The 20,481-nt window shown below is 36.3% G+C and overlaps 1 protein-coding gene across 1 annotated transcript in view; it reads left to right on the top strand.

Moving 5' to 3' along the window:
- ARIH1 (ariadne RBR E3 ubiquitin protein ligase 1) overlaps positions 1-20,481 on the top strand; it is a 113,620-nt gene that overhangs the window by 76,591 nt on the left and 16,548 nt on the right. Inside the window, exons 4-10 of the mRNA XM_047735764.1 lie at positions 2,554-2,646; positions 3,144-3,199; positions 11,456-11,522; positions 13,336-13,442; positions 15,650-15,692; positions 16,207-16,278; positions 20,196-20,326. Coding sequence (XP_047591720.1) covers positions 2,554-2,646; positions 3,144-3,199; positions 11,456-11,522; positions 13,336-13,442; positions 15,650-15,692; positions 16,207-16,278; positions 20,196-20,326 — 569 coding nt within the window. The remainder of the gene's footprint in view (positions 1-2,553; positions 2,647-3,143; positions 3,200-11,455; positions 11,523-13,335; positions 13,443-15,649; positions 15,693-16,206; positions 16,279-20,195; positions 20,327-20,481) is intronic.

The following is a 20,481-nucleotide window of genomic DNA, read 5'->3' as shown; positions in this document are numbered from 1 at the left end:
TGTATGCCTGTTATAATATCACTTGTACCAGTTTGTCCCAAGATGCATTTGCATGATCACACTGATGTACATATAGCCAGTACAGTACCATAGAAATGGTGGACTGTTTAGATAAATTATGGTACCTTCACACAGACTGTAAAAAGAGGTGGACCCATGTGTACTAATGTAGAACAATGTGAGAAATCTATTATATAATAATTAACCAAGGTGAGAATGTGTACTGCTCTTACCGTGTGTGTGTAGCTGTGTATGTTAGAATGTCTCTGGCAGAATATGTAAGATACTGAAATAGGGATTACTTCCCTGAAGTAGAAGACAAGGATGGGGATAAGGAGACTTATTTTTCAGGGGTGCCTTGGTGGCTTGGTTGGTTAAGAGTCTACCTTTGGCTCAGGTCATGATTCCAGAGTCCTGGCATCAAGCCCCATATCAGGCTCTGTGCTCAGCAGGGAACCTGCTTCTCCCTCTCCCTCTGCTGCTCCCACTGCTTGTGCACTCTCTCACTCTCTGTCAAATAAATAAAATCTTTTTAAAAAGTTTATTTTTGATGGGGCACCTGAGTGGCTCAGTTGTTAAGTGTTTGCCTTGGGCTCAGGTCATGATGCCTGGGTCCTGGGATCAAGCCCCACCTATGGCTCAGCAGGAAGCCTGCTTCTCCCTCTCCTACTCCCCTACTTCTGTGCCCTCTCTCGCTGTGTGTGTCTCTGTCAAATAAATAAATTTAAAAAAAAATTTTTTTTTTGAAAGGGAGACTTATTTTTTCAGCATAAACTCATGCTATTTTTTAAAATATTTTATTTATTTATTTGACAGGCAGATATCACAAGTAGGCAGAGAGGCAGGCAGAGAGAGAGGAAGGGAACCAGGTTCCCTGCCGAGCAGAAAGCCCAACGGAGGGCTTGATCCCAGGACCCTGGGATCATGACCCGAGCTGAAGGCAGAGGCTTTAACCCACTGAGCCACCTAGGTGCCCTACACTCATGCTATTAAATAGTTGCTTTTAACCATGAGTCTGTATTACCTATTCATTTAAAAATAATTTAGAGTAAATATTGTAAAATATACTTAGTTGAAATTAGTGACTATTATTTGTATGTTATAGAATATAATAGACTCCATTTAACTATCCATCAAATTAGTAATATTTCATATCATGTAGGTAATACAAGATTAGACCAAATGTTACTATTATTCTTAGCTATCTGAATAAATCTTTTGGTTTCCGTGAGATTTTATTGATTATCTAGGTAAGCTACATTTCATGCAACTCAGAAGTCTTTGTGTATCATTTTTAAATACAGCTTTGAGATATAATTCACATACGATACGATTCACTTATTTAAAGTGTTTTTAGTATAGTCACAGAATTGTGCAATCATTACCATAGTAAATTTTAGAACATTTTCATAACCCCAAAAAGAAATCTCATTTCCCTAGAGTCACTACCCCTTACCCATCCCCACCCCCCAAGCCACTCAACCCTAGGCAACCACTAATTTACTTTCTCTATGAATTTGCCTGTTGGACCTTTCATATAAGTGGAAATCAAACAATATGTGATCTTTTTTTTTTTTTTTAAAGATTTTATTTATTTATTTGTCAGAGAGAGAGAGATCACAAGCAGGCAGAGAGGCAGGCAGAGACAGAGGGAGAAGCAGGTTCCCTGCCGAGCAAGGAACCCGATATGGGACTCGATCCCAGGACGCCGGGACCACGACCCGAGCCGAAGGCAGCCGCTCAACCAACTGAGCCACCCAGGCGTCCCAATATGTGATCTTTTGTGGCTGGCTTCTTTCATTTAGCATAATGTTTTCAAGGCTCATCTGCATTATAGTATGTATCAATACTTAAGTCCTTTTTATGCCTGAATAATATTCTTTCATATGGATATTCCACATTTTGTTTATCCATTCGTCAGTCCTTGGACATGTTGTGTCTACTTTGGGGCTACTATGGATAATACTGCTATGAGTATTTGTATACAAGTTTTTGTTTGGAGCTATGTTTTCGTTTCTTTTGGGCATATACGTAGGAGTGGAATTGCTGGATCATGAGTAGCTCTATGTTTAATTATTTGAGAAACTGCCACAGTATTTTCCAAAGCACCTATACTATTTTACATTCCTACCAGCAGTGTATGAGGGTTCTAATTTCTCCACATCCTTACCAACACCTGTTACTATCTTTTTGAAGCAGTCCTGTGAGCAAAGTCCTGTCTCATTGTGGTTTTGATTTACATTTCTCTGATAGCTAATGATTTTGAGCATTTTTTCATATGCTTATTGGTACATGACATATTCTTATATTTAATACGAACTTGTCTGCTTTCCTACAAATTGTAAATATCTACTGTAGATGTATTGCTCATTAATTAGGTTATTTTGTGTTAATTGTATTTGCATGTCTAAGTTTCACCACCAAGAAGTTTATTTTAGGAGCCCAGCTAGTCTTGTCAAAATGAGAAATGTGACCTGATAGAGACTGAGTCACTATGTATAGTGATTTTTCTGATAATGTCTTTTAAAAGTCCATGTATTATTTTTGTTGCAGTATTTCACTGGCCTTGAATGTGGACATAAGTTTTGTATGCAGTGCTGGAGCGAATATTTAACTACCAAAATAATGGAGGAAGGCATGGGACAGGTAAAGATGCCAGTTTGATTTTTAGTTTTTGTTGAATTTCCTGCAGTGTTTAGACCCTTGCAGAAATATAAACAAGTGAAGCATCCTTGATTATGAATTGCATGGGGAACTTTTTTTCTGTATTAAGACTAAAAGATAACGAAGGCTTTTTTTTTTTTTTTCTATTTACAATGTGGCAGTCCACTTAAAGATACAGTTCAGGTAATGTTTTCTCAGCAGCATTAAGATGTTTATGTATCAGGCTAAACTTGTTGAGCAATTCTGTCAGGTGTCTTGCTTCTGCCTTTCAAGTTTTATATTGAGAAACCAATTATTCAGGTCAGCAGTTCTAGTTACCTTGTGATAAACACACATATCCATTTCCTTTAATAGAAAGGAGACGATCAACATCCTATGAATGTTAAGGTATTCTCAACCTACTGAAGTGCCTGGCAGTGGTAAGCATTCAGTAAATATTTGTTGAATGAAGACATAGTTTAAATTTCAATCTTTTTCAGACTATTTCGTGTCCTGCTCATGGTTGTGATATCTTAGTGGATGACAACACAGTTATGTAAGTATTTTTGATAGATTATGCATGTTGAATATTGGTTAGTTGGTTAAACCAAATTAATTTTTGCTCAAACCTCAAAGGAGGTAGAATTTTTAGTCTGAAGAAACTTTCTAATCTACACTCCTTTGTAGTATAAAAGTTCGTTTCTAACTTACTAATTAAATGCCCAGACACTATTCTTGTAAACATATGGCAAAATACTGGGCAGTATATGGTAGGCAGATTTAGTAGACCTTGAAAGTGGAGAGTAGGTTATGTTGGTATGTCAGTTGAGGTCCTTTGAGAAGCAGATGCCAAGATAGAGGTAAAAGGGAAGGAGATTTGTTGTGGGATATCATCTCTGCAGCTTAACGAGAAAGGAGTAGACACACTATGATTCAGCTATGACACCTGTTAAAAGAGACAAAGAAGGAAGAAGGAATCTCTTCAGTAGGAAGAGATTCCCAACTATGGGGCAGCTATGAGAGACTCTGGAAGCTCTGTGGGGAATTCCAGGCAACACAGGGAATTGACTGTAGATGAATGCCTCAGTAAGAAGAAATGGCTGGACCTTAATCCTGGAGCTACCCAGGGGAAATGTGGCCTCATCTGGAACACTGTTTCCAAAGGCACTACATCTGGAAGTTGTTGGCTAACTGCTCTTATGAAAGGTTCTCTTAGGAAGGGAAAAAGAAACTTGAAGAAATAAGCATAGATTTTAGTGCTGAACCTGTGGTGATATCCTGGGTTGTTTAATTCTTGAATCAGTGCTGTTTTATAGCCTGAGGCTACCTAATTGACTTCACTCTAGGAAGATAAACAGATTGAGGGCCTGAACTATCTGCAAACAAATTATGTAGTTAGTACTGGATAATTGCCTATACAGAAAGGTTTGTCTGTGTTTAAGCACTGGGATTTGAAGGTAATAAAAGTAAAAACAGCCATGGACTTCAATGAGCAAATTTCCTACACTACCTAATAAAGCCTTAAATTGACTTAATCAGTACAGTTTATAAAGCTCACAGATTCCCATTTATTAATCTCAACCTACTTTGGTTTACTAAAACATACTTACTATTGCTTGTTGTTAGGTCTATGTTAATACTGTTTCTTTCAGTGAATGTTTTTTCTGTTTTAAGCTAGCAAAAATAAGTTATGTGTCATCTTTATACATCCTTCCAGTTGTCTATCTTATCATCTGATACTTTGATTCCTTGTGTTCTTTCATCAATACATGAGTTTCATCAATACATTTAATCAGTATAGGTCACTGTATCTTTTTATCCATTACACAAACATTTACTTGGGAGCATTAAGATGTTTCCTTCTGCCAAGAGGTACATAATACTAAAATGCAGAGTTTAAGTTTTATATATAGAGGCATGTATAAAGTACAGTAGAAAGAAACAAGTTACTCCACCTGAAGAGGGTTGTTTGTTTGTTTTAAGATTTTATTAGTTGAGAGATAGAGGAACAGGGGAGGGTCAGAGGCAGGAAGCCTAGTGCATCAGGCTCTGTCCCAGGATTCCAGGATCATGACCTGAGCCCAAGGCAGATGATTAACCAGCTGAGCCACCCAGGCACCCCCCACCTGAAGAGTTTAAGGGGTATTATAAATGAGGTAAAAATTTGGATTGAGGGAGTAGAAGGTAACACTGCTTAAAGAACACCAATTTTTTTTTTAATATTTCATGAGCTTTTCTCTGTTAAGTATTCTGTGGTGGCTACCAGAGAGAGTGGCAGTGTATTAGAGATGAGGCTAAAAGGACCTTGACAGTTTATCAGTTTCATCATAGAAGTTGTTTAGATATGATGTATTTGATAGGGGTTGGGGGCGCCAGGCTGGCTCAGTGAGAAGAGCATGTGGCTCTTGATGGGGTCAAGCCCCGTGTTGGGTATAGAGATTACTAAAAATAAATAAACTTTTTAAAAAAATACAACTTTGGTATAGTGGAGGATAGTTTAGAGTGGGGAGGCATTTGGATAGGGAGATGTGGCTATGAGTTTATGAAAATTTATGACATTTTTTGAGGGGAAATGGAGTAAATATTTTCAACACATGAAATGAATATGGCTATTATTGCAAGTTTTACAAATCAAGAAGAAGATAATCCTATGGAAAGCAGTTCACTGTGAAAGAAATTTGAGGGGTACCAGGGTGGCTCAGTTGGTTACGTGTCTGCCTTTGGCTCAAGTTGTGATCCCAGGTTCTGGAATTGAGTCCCCTATCAGGCCCCTTGCTCAGCGGGGAGTCTGCTTCTCCCTCTCCCTCTCCTGCTGCTCCTGCTTGTGCAAATGCTGGCTTGCTCTCTTTCTCTCTCTCTCTCTCTCTGTGCCAAATAAGTACAATCTTTAAAATAAATTTAAAAAAATTTTTGAATGCTAAGAAACATTATGTAAACATTTCCATATGTAAATCAGAATTTGATACTCCAGTTTTAAAAAGTTGTGTTTTTTGTTTTTGCATTTTGGATTGGTAAGAATTGAACAGTTTGGTAATATGTAATGTGAGAATATAGTACAATAGAGAATACAAATTGTCGCAACCTTTTCGTAATGCGGTTTGACAGTTTCTACAAATTTATATGCTAGTATCATTTTAAATATGTCATTCTACTGCGTTCATTGTTTCTGATAAGTTAGCTGTTAATCTTTTTTTTTTTTTTTAAAGATTTTATTTATTTATTTGACAGACAGAGATCACAAGTAGGCAGAGAGGCAGGCAGAGAGAGAGAGGTGGAGGCAGGCTCCCTGCGGAGCAGAGAGCCCGATGTGGGGCTCGATCCCAGGACACTGGGATCATGACCTGAGCTGAAGGCAGAGGCTTAACCCACTGAGCCACCCAGGCGCCCAAGTTAGCTGTTAATCTTAATTGTTCCCTCTTTGCTACTTTTTAAGATTTGTTGTGTCTTTAGTTTAAGACAGTTCAACTGTGATATATCTAGATGTGGTTTTCTTTGTATGTTTCCTCTGGGGTTTCTTGTGCTCTTTAGATACGCAGCCTGGCACATGCACAGAAAACCCAGAGAATACTTTTAAGAGCATTTTAATAGTGATAACAATCAGTCAGCTAGGGCTTGGGGATTACGAAGAGGGATTTTTATTTTTCACCTTATATAGTTGTATACTGTTCGTTTATATCTTCCATTTTCTTCCTTATAAATAAATAATTTTAGAATTAAGAGTTTAGCTAGTTAAATGAGAATTTTTTTAAGTATTTAGTCTTAATAACTGAAATATGCCTAATAGCTTTTTTCTTAGTATGAAAAAAATAGACTCCTTCACAGTCGTGGTATTATCATTTTTAAATTTTAAATTCGATAAGTTAAAAAATAGCTTCTTGTTTTAATTTTAATTCAGCTCACTTGGAACTTGAATTGAGCCTGAAACCAGATTCTTACTTGAACACACATTCTCCTATAACCTTGTCAAATTGAAGCTAGCTTTTTTTCCCCCTGTGTACCTTATGGTCAGGAGGCAAAGTTATTGTCTTAAGCCCTTAGTTTCTCTACTTCAGGTTAAAATCCATATATATCCTTGAGTCTTGTGTTACCCAGCTATGCTGTGGTCGTTTTTGCTTTTATTCGCTTGACTTCTTGGGTTACTCCCACTTAATTATAGTGTTAACACTTCACTCACTGTCTTTCTCCCAGGGTTTGCTGTCAGCCAGTGTGGTTTCAGTGTCCGTATGTATATTCTATTATTCTATACCATAACCCTGTGGTACTTAGAGTGTAATTCCCCCTATCAGCAGCATCAGCATTACCTAGGAACTTGTTAAAAATGCACATTCTAGGCCCAGATCCAGACTTACTGAATCAGAAACTCTGGGGATGGTGTCCAGCAATCTGAACAAGCTATCCTGGTGTCATTCTGATGTATGCTTATGTTTGAGAACCGTTGTCATAGCCTTTCATTTTCCTGATGTATTCATTTCCAGTAAAATTCTCTTTACCCAGATCCCAACTCCCAAGGCCACCTCCCTAGGCCTATTCCAGATCTACTGCAGTTGACTTTGCCAAATCATCTTTTTCTGCATCTTCCTAAAATATTGCTCCTTGGGGTTCTAGGTTTCTTCCCCTTTAGACACTCTACTTAAAATCATACAGTGGACCCAGATTTGTGTGTCCAGGTCAGCTCTCTCTTCTGAGCTTGGAACCCATTGCCTATCAGGCCTCTTCGTACATACATTCCTCAGGCTTTGCCTTATCCATTTCTCCTACCACCACCACGAAATTCATTCTTCTGGCTGCTCAATATTAAGAAATGGTACCACTACGTGTTAAAGACTGTCTAAATTAGAAACCTGATGCTATCCCTGATTGATTTTTCTCCTACATTTCCCAGAGTGATCCATACACCACATTCTGTCATTTCTGCATCTAATTCATCCTAAATCCATCCATTTCCCTTTGTTCCTACTTCATTAACCTGATCCAGCCTTCATCTTCTCTTAGCTGGCAGTCTGTGACTGGTTCTTAAGTGATTCTCTTAAATTGTTTCATCACCTTTCAGTTCTTCATTTCCATTCTGTATTGCTTACCTGTGCAACTTCATCTAAACTTTTCTCACATTCTCTTTTCTAACAGTGTAAAACTTGGCTTCTTGAAAATACTATGTATTTTATTTGCATTTGGTTTGGTTTGACTTTACTTTTTTCCTAAGGTCTCTTGACTTCACATGCAATACTCTCTTCCTGTTTTGCTGTTCAGTTTTGTTATCCTACTCATCCTCTTAGTCATTCTTTAGGTCTTAGTGTAGATTTGCATTTTAGGGGCGCCTGGATGGCTCAGTTGGTTGAGTGACTGCCTTCGGCTCAAGTCATGATCCTGGAGTCCCAGGATTGAGCCGACATAGGGCTCCCAGCTCCATGGGGAGTCTGCTTCTCCCTTTGACCTTTTCATCTCTCATGCTCTCTCTCACTCTCTCAAATAAATAAATAAAATCTTAAAAAAAGAGATGTGCATTTTGGTTTGGGCAGAAATCCTATGCACTCCTTGACTCCCCTGTATTTCCCTTACTATACATTTTTGTAATTGCCTGTATTTGTGTCCATTTTCATTCTTAGACCATAAGCTGTATGACTCCAGGTCTCCTATTTATGTTCACTAAATGCCTATTTCCATTCAGGGTGTTTGATCTTAAAATGCGTAACATTAGTTATTTCGTAGATTCATTTTTTTATTCCTTAGTATTGAGTATGTAATATGTATGTATCCCTGAATAAGTAACTGGAAGTATATTATTCTCTTCTGCTTTTATAAGCGTATGTCATCATTGTATAACTTTAGTGATGGATATGTGCTATACCATCAAGGATGTTTGGCTGAGTGGGTCTCCCCTACATAGTGGTCTCATATAGTTATACTTCCACAGTTAGGAGGTTAACTGGATACTTTGAGAATTTTTCTTTGTCCTAAGATTTGTCTTTGTTGTTTTCATGAGACTAATGAAAATCATTTCTCTATATTTATCACTTGAGACCAAATAAATATTCATCTATTTTTATTCATCTTACCACTTGGTTATTTTTTAAATATAGTTGTTTTAGAGTATAGATTTCTTCTATATATAATTTTTCTATTAATGAGGGGTGATAAAGGTAAACTTTAATCTATTAAGTCTTTAAATACCTTCACGTAATACTATTTAGTCTCACTTTGACAAATCACACACATCTGGAATTATAGTGTTCTCATTTCAGCATCCTCTGAGATATTGCTAAAAAAAACTTACGATTTATTTTCATATATGGAGTTTTTAGAAACAAGCAGAGTTGATGACAGGAACTAATTGTTACTTCTAGCAAAATTACGCCAGATGCTTTTACTTTGAGCTTTAATGATATATAAAATTTTTAAAAAATGAATCTTAGGATCATGGTATAGGTAATACATAGCTCTATTGGCTAATTTCCCACCTGTCTGAAACGGGCAGAAGTTTTTCTTTTGAAAAATAAACTGTTTTATTTTTATTTATTTAATTTTTAAGTTTTTTCATAAACACTCTTTGATCCATCTTTATTACATAGGACTTGAGATACTTCTCTGCATTCAGTACAAAGTAGATGTCACATCCATTCTCTGAAATGACTCTTCTCAAACCATTGTTACTACATTTAGTTTTAAATTCTCTTCTAAATGGCTTACAGAATGAATATTACATACATGCAAAAATTGTTTTAAATTAGATAATATAACTTAAATTGCTCTTTAATAGTTATTTCCTGTTCCGTCAACTATAAGCAGTATATCTGAACTCCCTACTGTGGAAGGTGGTGAAGAAATTGATGCCTCTTTGTTGTCATTCCTCTTTATCTCTTTCACCTCCTAATTCCTATTAAATACGTAATTACTTTATGTTGCCAACTTCATAGTTACTTTTTTTTCTATTCTGGAGCAGATTCTTCCATGTTTTGTCAATAAGTTTATTCACTAAATTGTAAATCAGTAATTTTTAATATTACAACTACGTAAATATTACATCAAGTAGTTGAATGGATCCAGAAAGAATCTTCTGTAGTCTTCTAAATCAGTGCTGCTCCAAGAAGAATATTCCTAACGTATTAACCATATGGTTATTTTCCCCTCTAACGGTATCTTAAAGGTCACTAATACAGTTGTGAAGCTGCCTGGGCCCTTAAGTGAAGTCATTTGAGGCAAGAGACAGACTGAATTTGATATGTGTTAATCTCAGAACTATAAGCATCTCCTCCTTTACAGAGGAAATAATTCTACCTGTGCCTGTCCAGTTTTCCTAACACCATTTCCTGAAGAGACTGTCTTTTTTCTGTTGGATATTCTTTGCTGCTTTGTTAAAAATTAGTTGACCATACATTAGTTGAGGGTCCATTTCTGGGTTCTCTATTCTGTTCCACTGATCTGTGTCTCTGTTTTTGTGCCACTACCATACTGTCTTGATCACTACAGCTTTGTAATACAGCCTAAAGCCTGAAATTGTGATGCCTCCAGCTTTGGTTTTCTTTTTCAACATTTCTTTGGCTATTTGGGGTCTTTTCTGGTTCCATACAGACTTTAGGCTTGTTCCAGCTCTACACAGATAAAATTATGACAGATTTTATGACAGGAAGATGTATAAGATGCCATGAGAATTGAGCAGGACTGATATGAGTTATTGTCAGAAAAGGCTTCCTTTAGTTAGTAACTATGTATTAGCGGAGTTAAAAAATAATATAGCAGCATCTAATATTTATTGAGTGTTTACTGTTTGCCAGGCACTGTTCTAGTTCACAACTCTTATTTCTGCTATCCATTTTACAAAAGACTAAACTGAAAAATGGAGAGGGCAAAGAACTTATCCTCAGTTCATAGCTAGTAAGTGTGAATCCAGTATTCAGTAAGGCTGTCCCATCTGAGCCCACCATGATCTACTTCTCTTTCCTTTTCAAGAGAGGTAGCCCTATGCAAAAGCCTCTGAGGGAGGATGATACCCCATGATTCTGAAAAGAATACAAATGTGACAGGAGTACACCGAAAGTAGCACAGGACAGGATGGGATCTTGTGGAAAGCAAGCAGTGCCATAAGAAGCTCAAGTATGCAATGGGGCCAGATAATACAAAAATCTTTTGTTACATTAGAGAGTTTTTACTGGTTTTGTCAGTGGTTAACTTTTTTTGCTGTAACACCGTTTTCTTTAAACATTCACAGGAGTGTTTACCATTAAAACTAGTAAAACTTAAGCTTCAGGATGCTTTACTTTTATGAGTTCCTATGAGTTCTAGAAATTGTAATGAATATATAGAGTGTTCTAGGTGGACAAGGGAAGCCAGTAGACATTTCTAGTAAATTACCAACGGATCTCAGAACAAGGCCCTCAAATTTATATATAGCAAAACCTGGATCCATTTCTTGATATTCCGTTCAACATCTGTTATTTCACACACTGATTTTTGGGAGAGCGTCTTAGGGAAGTTGGCTGCACATTGCTCTCTCAGGGCAGAGTAAGAAGACACTTTTGAAAGGGGCCTAAATGCCATAATAGTAAGTCATTAGACTATAATAACAAACTGGGTAAAAATGGAATATTTTATGTATAAAAAACTTGGGGATGGGGATTCTACCAAAATAAAACTATAGAAACTTTGTAGTTGTTATCTTGATTTCCATAGTTATATTTGTTGATAGTCCGTATGCATTTTAGCATTTTCAATTTAGGGCAGCTTTTAGAGCCACTACATTGAAATTTTATTTTATAAATGTGGAAAGATACCCTTGGCTGAGAACTTCCTAATAAACTACTTTTGTTCTTGCTCTCAGGCGCCTGATCACAGATTCGAAAGTTAAATTAAAGTATCAGCATTTAATAACAAATAGCTTTGTAGAGGTAAGTGATTTCTCATAAGTTTTCCTTTTTTAAATAAGAGGAATTGTTTATTCATAGATATAATTGGTTTTTCTTACATGAAACGCTCTCAATAGTAAGTAAGACGTAAAGGGCTTGGATTATGACTGTAAACTTGGATTATGGACTTTATTAATGAGGCATACAAAACACCTTTATTCTCAAAGGAATGTGACAAACCAGTGAGTAGGTGTCTCTTCAAAGATCTAGAACTTTGGTGATAAAATTATTTTTACAGTATTCTTCCTTTATTGATAGCAAAAAGTTGTAGCTGATTATTAATGACGTAATGTTTAATCATGCTTGGCAATTCAACCTTGCTATATCTCTGCTTGTTTTAGCTTCCATTACCAGTAAACTTTGTTAATAAAGAGCTATGATTATTTTTTTTAAAGATTTTATTTATTTATTTATTTATTTATTTATTTATTTATTTAAGAGAGTGATAGCACAAGCCAGGGAAGAGGTTAAAACAGGCTCCTCCCACCCCCCAAGCTGGGTGCCTGATGCAGGGCTTGATCCCAGCACCCTGGGATCATGACCTGAGCCAAAGGCAGATGCTTAACTGACTAAGCCACCCAGGTGCCCCTATAGTTACTTGTTTTTAGAAAATGTCTTTTTTTTTTTTTTTTTTTAAATCAAATATAGAGGTCATGAAACTCTGACCTGCCTGTTTTTGTAAATATTTATTGGAACGTGCCCATTTGTTGTATGATTTATTTTGTGCTATAGTGGCAGAGTTGAAGAGGCCGTTGTGCCCGTCAAAAACAAAAATCTTTACTATCTGGCTCTTTATGGAAGATGTTTAGCCTCTATATAAGATTATCAATGTAGGGGCGCCTGGGTGGCTCAGTGGGTTAAGCCGCTGCCTTCGGCTCAGGTCATGATCTCAGGGTCCTGGGATCGAGCCCCGCATCGGGCTCTCTGCTCGGCGGGGAGCCTGCTTCCTCCTCTCTCTCTGCCTGCCTCTCTGCCTGCTTGTGATCTCTCTCTGTCAAATAAATAAATAAAATCTTTAAAAAAAAAAAAAAAGATTATCAATGTAAATTGGTATTTTAATTCTACAAAGCCAATTTTTATTTCTATTAAGAAATTAAACTGAAGGTCAGATCTTCTAGAAAAGAAGGAATTTTATTTTAGGAATCATGTATTCTTAAAATGGTCACTGAACTTGAATTCTGGTGCAGAGTGTTACTTGAGCCATGTTGTGTTTCATAATAAAAAATACTTCAAAGTTTTATTTACTTATTCTTTCATTCATTCATTTATTTTTAAGAACTAAAATGTGATTGTTTCCATGGTTTAGGAACTGACTTTTGTTCTTAGACACATTTTTATGGTCAAAGAGAGAAATTACCTGTATATTCTATAGGATCTAAACACTTTGCCTAAGTAGGCGTGTATATTGTTTTTTACATCTTTGAAAATTGCCCTGAGGTAGAACCATGCACAAGTCAGTGCTTAATGATCACCAATAGGTAATTATTTTAAAGTTTGTCAGTAGGATTTTGAAGGTAGAACCAAGAGACTCAGAAGTGTTCTGTTAGAACACATGTTCACATGTTTATAAAACCAGGGATCAAGGGATCTGTAATCTTAGAAATATAGTGCATTGGAAAGCAATACTTTAGAACTAGAGTACTAAATATTGGGGGCAAGTTTTATATGCTTGTGTCATCGTCTCTGTCTTTGGCCCTTGCACTGGGAAATGTAAGTTAATTGCCTGTTGTACTAGGAAATCTTACCTCATGATTTTAATTTGCTGTCATTTTTTATTTTCTAACTTGGGTTTCAGTGCAATCGACTGTTAAAGTGGTGTCCTGCCCCAGATTGCCACCACGTTGTTAAAGTCCAATATCCTGATGCTAAACCTGTTCGCTGCAAATGTGGGCGCCAGTTTTGGTAAGCAAGTGGTTTCCCAAATTGAAACAGCACACATAGCTTTTCTATTTATTCTTAGTAGTAAAACAGTAGAAAAAAATTTTTTTTTTACCTCTAGTAAGAAGGTGGGTGATGTTGATTTAAAATAGTGTGTATTTCTTTTAAATAAGAATTAGATTAAAAGGTCACATCTTAAATAATTTTTTCTCTGTCCTTGTTGCTATTTTTTCTTATGGGGAGAAAATGTAGCTATAATCACATTTTCTTGTGTGCTCCACTGGAACTAATATGGGAGCAAACTTAGAGATACGGGACAAGAACTTAGTTCTCATTTCTGATGGACTGCTGATTTTGTCAGAGTATGTTTGGTTCCTTTCTGGTTCTTGCTCTGTTTTCAGTTTATCTCTTAGGAAATAAAATACACAGGATTATTTTTCCTTTGCTTTGACAAGTTTAATATTACTCCTAGAAAGAAAATTTGCAGATAAATTTGGAAAGATAAAACATGGTTTATTAGATATGCCTTTTTTCTTTTCTTTTTTTTAAGATATGCTTTTTAACCAGCACTTTCCCTGTGGCACCTCTAGCCATAGCTTTCCTGCTTACCTCCGTTCTTGGAGTTTTATAACATACTCTAGCGTTTGAATTCTAAATTTGACTTAATAGAGAATTTTCAGTACTGCATATTCTTATTAGAGAGTTAAGATGATTTTCCATTTTCCTTGTGGATCTTTTAGGAATAAGAAAACATTCAAAACAAGTAACTCGAAGAGCTAGCAAATAGACATTATATTGGTATTCTGTACCATTCTTTTTTCTCCTCAAACAGCTGTAGAGTTAGACTTACACATCATTAATACTAAATATTTCCCAAAGGAGCAGATAAACTCACAAAGATTAAGTATGTATGAAATACATGCTGTTTTGGTAAAGATTAAATACGCATTACTGTTTTAGAGTTTACCCTATAGACAGGAGGTGCAGTCTGATTATATACCTCCTTAAAACATAGTTTTAGGGGGCGCCTGGGTGGCTCAGTGGGTTAAGCCGCTGCTTTCGGCTCAGGTCATGATCTCAGGGTCCTGGGATCGAGTCCCGGGTCGGGCTCTCTGCTCAGCAGGGAACCTGCTTCCTCCTCTCTCTCTGTCTGCCTCTCTGCCTGCTTGTGATCTCTGTCTGTCAAATAAATAAATAAAATTAAAAAACAAAACAAAACATAGTTTTAGTTGATACCAAAATATAGAGAATAATAGCAGTGAATACGTATGTAGCTCTTAACCCAGCTTACACAGTATTTTGTTTTTGTTAAGAAATAAAATATGACAGATTCATTTGAAGCTTCTGTTGTTCCCTTCTCCATCCAACTCCCCATCATCTTTTTCCAGAAGTAACCATTATCTTTCACTTGACTTAAATTGATAGCACTTTGTTCCTCTCGTTTGCAAAGGATTTTTGGCATTCCTGAATTACTTGACTGTCTGATCAACCTTCGTATTTATTCTTTTTTTTTTTTTTGTATTTATTCTTAATTCATGCTTTCTTAAATGTATATACCATGTGTCTCGAATATAGCAAGGTATTAACAATTAGTATATTCTTAGAAAATATTTAGTCACACTCTTTTGTTTTATGCCTTGGTCGGTACAGTTTATCTCTACAGGGTTGAAGTTCATTTGTTTGGATCATGCAAAGATGTGACCTGTTTGCCTCCCAATTATTGCTCACTGCATTTGCATTAAATTATGTAATTACTCTACAAATTCAGACTTTGTTATTCTTCATTGGGGTGTTAAGAGATTTAATATATGCTAATAAAGCACTGGTCAAAATTTAAGTTCAAATTAGTGAAAATTGGTTTGAAGTAAAGAATGTTTACGGCACAGAACTATACATGTATAAAACGATCAGAAAAATACAGATGGGATCACACTGAATTTCTTGTCTTAAAAGATTGGTGGTTATTTAGAGTCCTTTCTTATATAATCGTCATCAGAGCATGTCTTCATGCCTATAATCATTTCTTCGTTTCACAAACACCACAATACATGCTCTTCTAACACTAAATTCTGAATAATCTATAGAATAATACAAACTTGACTCATGTCCTTGTATTTGCCAGTCACTAAAAACTGATGAAACCACTGAGAAACTATAAAACGTGAAATTGTTTGTTTACTTACTTACAGTAGGTAGAACTTAATTCTTTTAACTCTTGTGTTACTTAACAGCTTTAACTGTGGAGAAAATTGGCACGATCCTGTTAAATGTAAGGTGAGTTTGTCTGGCATTTTCATTTTTAAATAATCTAATAGAACACTTCTGAGACTTAATGACTGAAAACCAGGGCCCACGATTTTGGATTGGATTGAATTTGTAGATAGAAGATTGTGTTTTTCCTTTCTATTTCAGATGATCATCACAAATATTCATGAAGCATTCCTTAGGAATAAGTCCACTCCTGATGATTATCAGGATAACAGTGGTTAAGGCACCTCCCTGGGCAGGCCTCGTAATTAGCTAAGGAGAATGACACATCTTGGAGCTGGGCTTCTCATCAGGCTCTAGGTTCCCCACTTGGCTTCAGCCAGAGAAAGTCTTCTTTGGTTGATATATGTACTGGATATGAGAACTAGAGGATTGCCTTGATATAAAAAGAAGTAAATCCAGTGATAATCTTGTCCTTTGCCTTTTACATTTATGCTTGACTACATTTTAATGTTGAAGTAATTTGCTATCCTTTTTTTAAGTCTTTTGTTGTACCCTAACAGTTGTTGTTTCCAAACAGTGGTTAAAGAAGTGGATTAAAAAGTGTGATGATGATAGTGAAACTTCTAATTGGATTGCAGCCAACACAAAGGTTGGTATTTTTCTTCAGTAAACTCTTGGTAGTGAAACGGTTACAAGATTAGGTGCATTAGCAAAATAAGTAGGTTTACCTAGTTAAGGACTTTGTTTTACCTTTCCTTCAGTTAAGATTTGGGGTTTTGCGGTTGTTGGGGGGCTTGGGGTTTTGGTTGGGTTTGTTTTTTGTTTTGTTTTTTCCCCAGAATACCAATTTTTAAGTGTTCAAGTTTATTTTATTGAGCACTACTGCAATATGTACAGTACATTTCTTTAGAAGTTTTTGTTAGAGGGGCACCTGGGTGGCTCAGTGGGTTAAGGCCTCTGCCTTCGGCTCAGGTCATGGTCTCAGAGTCCTGGGATCGAGCCCCACATCAGGCTCTCTGCTCAGCAGGGAGCCTGCTTCCCCCCTTCTCTCTGCCTGCCTCTCTGCGTACTTGTGATCTCTCTGTCAAATAAATAAATAAAATCTTTTTAAAAAAAAGAAATTTTTGTTAGGAAAACATTGGTTTCCTATAGAAGAAAAAGCTGACAATTTTACTACCCAGGGGTTTGATAATGCTTTTTCATATTGTTTTACTTGCCTTTTAATATACAGGTACAGAGTTTATTCCACCTAGCTTGGTTTTATTAGGCAAATTTACATTTCTGCCTTTAAAAAATCTTCAGGCTTTGGGGCGCCTGGCTGGCTCAGTGGGAGAGCATGCGACTCTTGATCTCAGTGTTGTGAGTTTGAGCCCCACATTAGTGTAACTGTTTCCTCCTTTCTTTTTTCTTTCCTTGTCTTCACTTTACTTTCCTTTTCCTATTTTCTTTTCCTTTCTTTCATCTCTATACCCAGGGTATGGAGCCTGAACTCACAACCCTGAGATCAAGAGCTATACACTCTACCCGCTGAGCCAGCTAGAGGCCCCTCCTTAAGGAGTCAGTCTTTAGAGCAGTATCGAGAGTAACTGAGTAACTTTTTATTATGTAACTACACTGGGATTAACATGTTTGACTTCTTTAACATATTAAATTTCTAAAATACTATTTAAGAGACTTGATTCCTAAGAACTTGGAGTTTTGGCAATAACATAGATATCCCTTGTTCTTTTATTTTTACTTTTGAAGTACGTTATTGCTCGTGATACTAGTTTTAAGATTCAGTTGGGAACATTTATTTAACCCTAGACGGATGTTTTGTTCTGCAAATGGATGTAGTCTTGAGTGCCCTTCTTTTCTGTTACCAAGTAATAAGCATATGTTTGAATCCCAACTGTGTACCCAGCAATTTCGTAGTAGAAAATTGTTTAATTAACCAATCTTTATTTAATTCAACCTTATATACTGTCTATATTGGAAGTGACTAAGGTGGTGAATGGTAGTTTTATTCATGAACTATTCATTTTTGATATTGCCTTTCACATATGAAGATGATGTTTAAAGAATAGTGAGTTGTCTGACTAGCATTAGAGCTTTCCATCACCCAGTCACAGGACAGTGACAATAAGGAGTGTTTAAACGATGGAGGCCAAAACACACAATTTTATACCATTATTACCCTGTTGTACCCAAAAAGATTAAAACCTGAATATATTTGTATCTCCCAGAAAGACTTGGTAATGAAATAGTCTTGTCACTTAAAACAAATGCCTAAGCCTTTGAGGAATGTATGGTTGAAATTAGTTTTTTTGTCCTCTCTAAAATTATGGTGAAGATAACTCATGTCATTTTAAAACTTTTCTGCGTTGTTAGGAAGTGCTAGCTTTTGTTGTTGAAAAAATTTCCTAGTCAGGCATACTTTCTTGAAATTTGATTTCCCATCAGACATGTTCCTTGAAGTCCTAGAATCTTCTAATATGATCTGTAAAACTAGTATTTAGAATAGGGCAGTGGTGTTTTCACTAGGTAGCTTGATGAAACTATAGCCCTCTTTCTGCATCTAGAGAAATCCCCCAACACTCTAAACCACCAAGATATTTAAAACTGGGAGTACAGGGTGCCTGGGTGGCTTAGTTCATTAAGCATCAGAATAATTGGACTCTCATTTTCGGCTCAGGCCATGACCCTCAGGGCCCTGGGTCAGAGCCCTGCCTTGCCTTGGGCTCCCAGCTAAGTGGGCAGTCTGCTGCTTCTCCCCCGCCCCCAACTACTCCTGTATACACTCTCTAAAATAAATAAATAAATCTTTAAAATAAGCAAATAAAATAGGGAGTACAGGCTTGCATATGTTTGACTTTGTTTAGAAAGTAGATTATTAAGGAAGAATGGCAATTAGTAACAAGGTCATCTGCTTGGTAGTTTTGAGAAAAACTGAAGAGTGTTTCTCTTGAGAGGTTTCAGAAGCTTTTATTATTGTTACTTGCCTCTTAAACAGATTTGCAGATTATCAGTGGTATCCTAACATATTGAGAGCTTAATACTATGTGGTTAATTATAACCCAGAAATACAGAATGACACAGATTATTTTAGACCTGGAACTTGCTTCTTTGGGAAAATGTAAAATATGTTAATTGATTTCAAAGATTTGATTAGAGATGTCCAAATTTACCTATTTTAAATGACTATAGTTGGGGTGCCTAGGTGGCTCAGTGAGTTAAGCCTCTGCCTTCGGCTCAGGTCATGATCTCAGGGTCCTAGGATCAAGCCCCGCATTGCTCTCTGCTCAGCGGCGAACCTGCTTCCCCCTCCTCTCTTTGCTAGCCTCTCTGCCTACTTCTGATCTCTGCCAAATAAATAAATAAAATCTTTAAAAAAATAAAATAAAATGACTATAGTTTATGGGCCAGGGTAGTCTGTCTCACAAAGGCAGAATTGTATAAGTAATATAATGGGTGGTACTCCCTCCTTGTGGGAGTTACAGGCATCAGACAAATGCAGCAAAAATATTAGCTTTACATGTTATTTATAGTTTTATTAAAACAAATAAGTTTGATTTTTTAGATTTTTCCAAAAGAAAAAGACAATAAACCTACTGTAGGGTAATAACTTTGACTCATCAGTAACCAAGAATACGACATAGACTTGGAAAAAGCCATGATCTCTGTAGCACAGTTGTAAATGGACCATAGTGAGAAAGATTTGAAACAAGGGTATTTGAGGTTACCTGGCTGGCCCAATTAATAGAGCATGTGACTCTTGATCGCGGAGTTGTGAGTTCAAGCCCTATGGTGAGGGTAGAGGTTACTTAAAAATTAGAGCAATCAACAACAAAAATAAATAAAACAAGCATATTTGACAGAAGAAAGTTGGGAGATTCAGTAGCCACAAAAAGAATTTACCAGTCTTACAGTCCTACTTACCTGATTCTTAAGGCCAGGTTGCTTGGTCTTGAATCCTGACTCTACCATTTGCTATACCTGTGTGATCTCAGACTGGTGTTATTATTATTTGTCTCTCCCCTGGTTTATTCATCTGACAAATGAAAATAGGATCACTATAAGGATTATGAGTTAAGGTTATATAAAATGCCGAGAATAGTGTGTGGTATATAGGAAGTGCTCAATAATTATTTCTAGATGACACTGGATAAATAATAATATTTACATGAATAACATATTTTATCTCCTGTAAAACTATCATTACTGCATGTATGGTTAAAAGTACTTTTATGTTTTTGTCCCCAACCCTGCTAAAACATATCTTTTAATTATTGTAAATCTTAATGGCCAGTAATAATGATAATAGCTCATTTCTAGTAGTACTAACTGTATTCCACACTGCTTTACGTGTATTAATAACAAATGTGACATTTAAAAATAAAAATAAATGTTATTTTAAAAGTTAATAACAATTAATGTGGTATTAAATTTTTTTAAGTTAAAAATAAAAAAATAAACGCGGTATTTAAAAATTTGGTATTAAAACCAAACTTAGAACTGGCTTCTCTTCTGTGGTAGTAATACAACCTAGTGTAGCATTGACACCAACTTTATAGTTTCTCTTCATAGGAATGTCCCAAATGCCACGTCACAATTGAGAAGGATGGCGGTTGTAATCACATGGTCTGTCGTAACCAGAACTGTAAAGCAGAGTTTTGCTGGGTGTGTCTTGGCCCTTGGGAACCACATGGATCTGCCTGGTAGGTTGGGGAAATGAAAGGGAGAAAGTGTTCACATAAGTATGTAATATATGCTGTGTATTAAAAGGTTTCTACTTCATGGAAGTCACCATCTAACTTGGGAGCTAGATAAACGAATATAGTGTGTGATCATTGTTAAAAGTATATGCACGATG

The sequence above is a fragment of the Lutra lutra genome, chromosome 7 (genome assembly GCF_902655055.1).
Source record: "Lutra lutra chromosome 7, mLutLut1.2, whole genome shotgun sequence".
NCBI lineage: Eukaryota > Metazoa > Chordata > Mammalia > Carnivora > Mustelidae > Lutra > Lutra lutra.
Note: the sequence above shows the minus strand (reverse complement) of the source record. Positions and strands in the feature narration are given on the sequence as shown.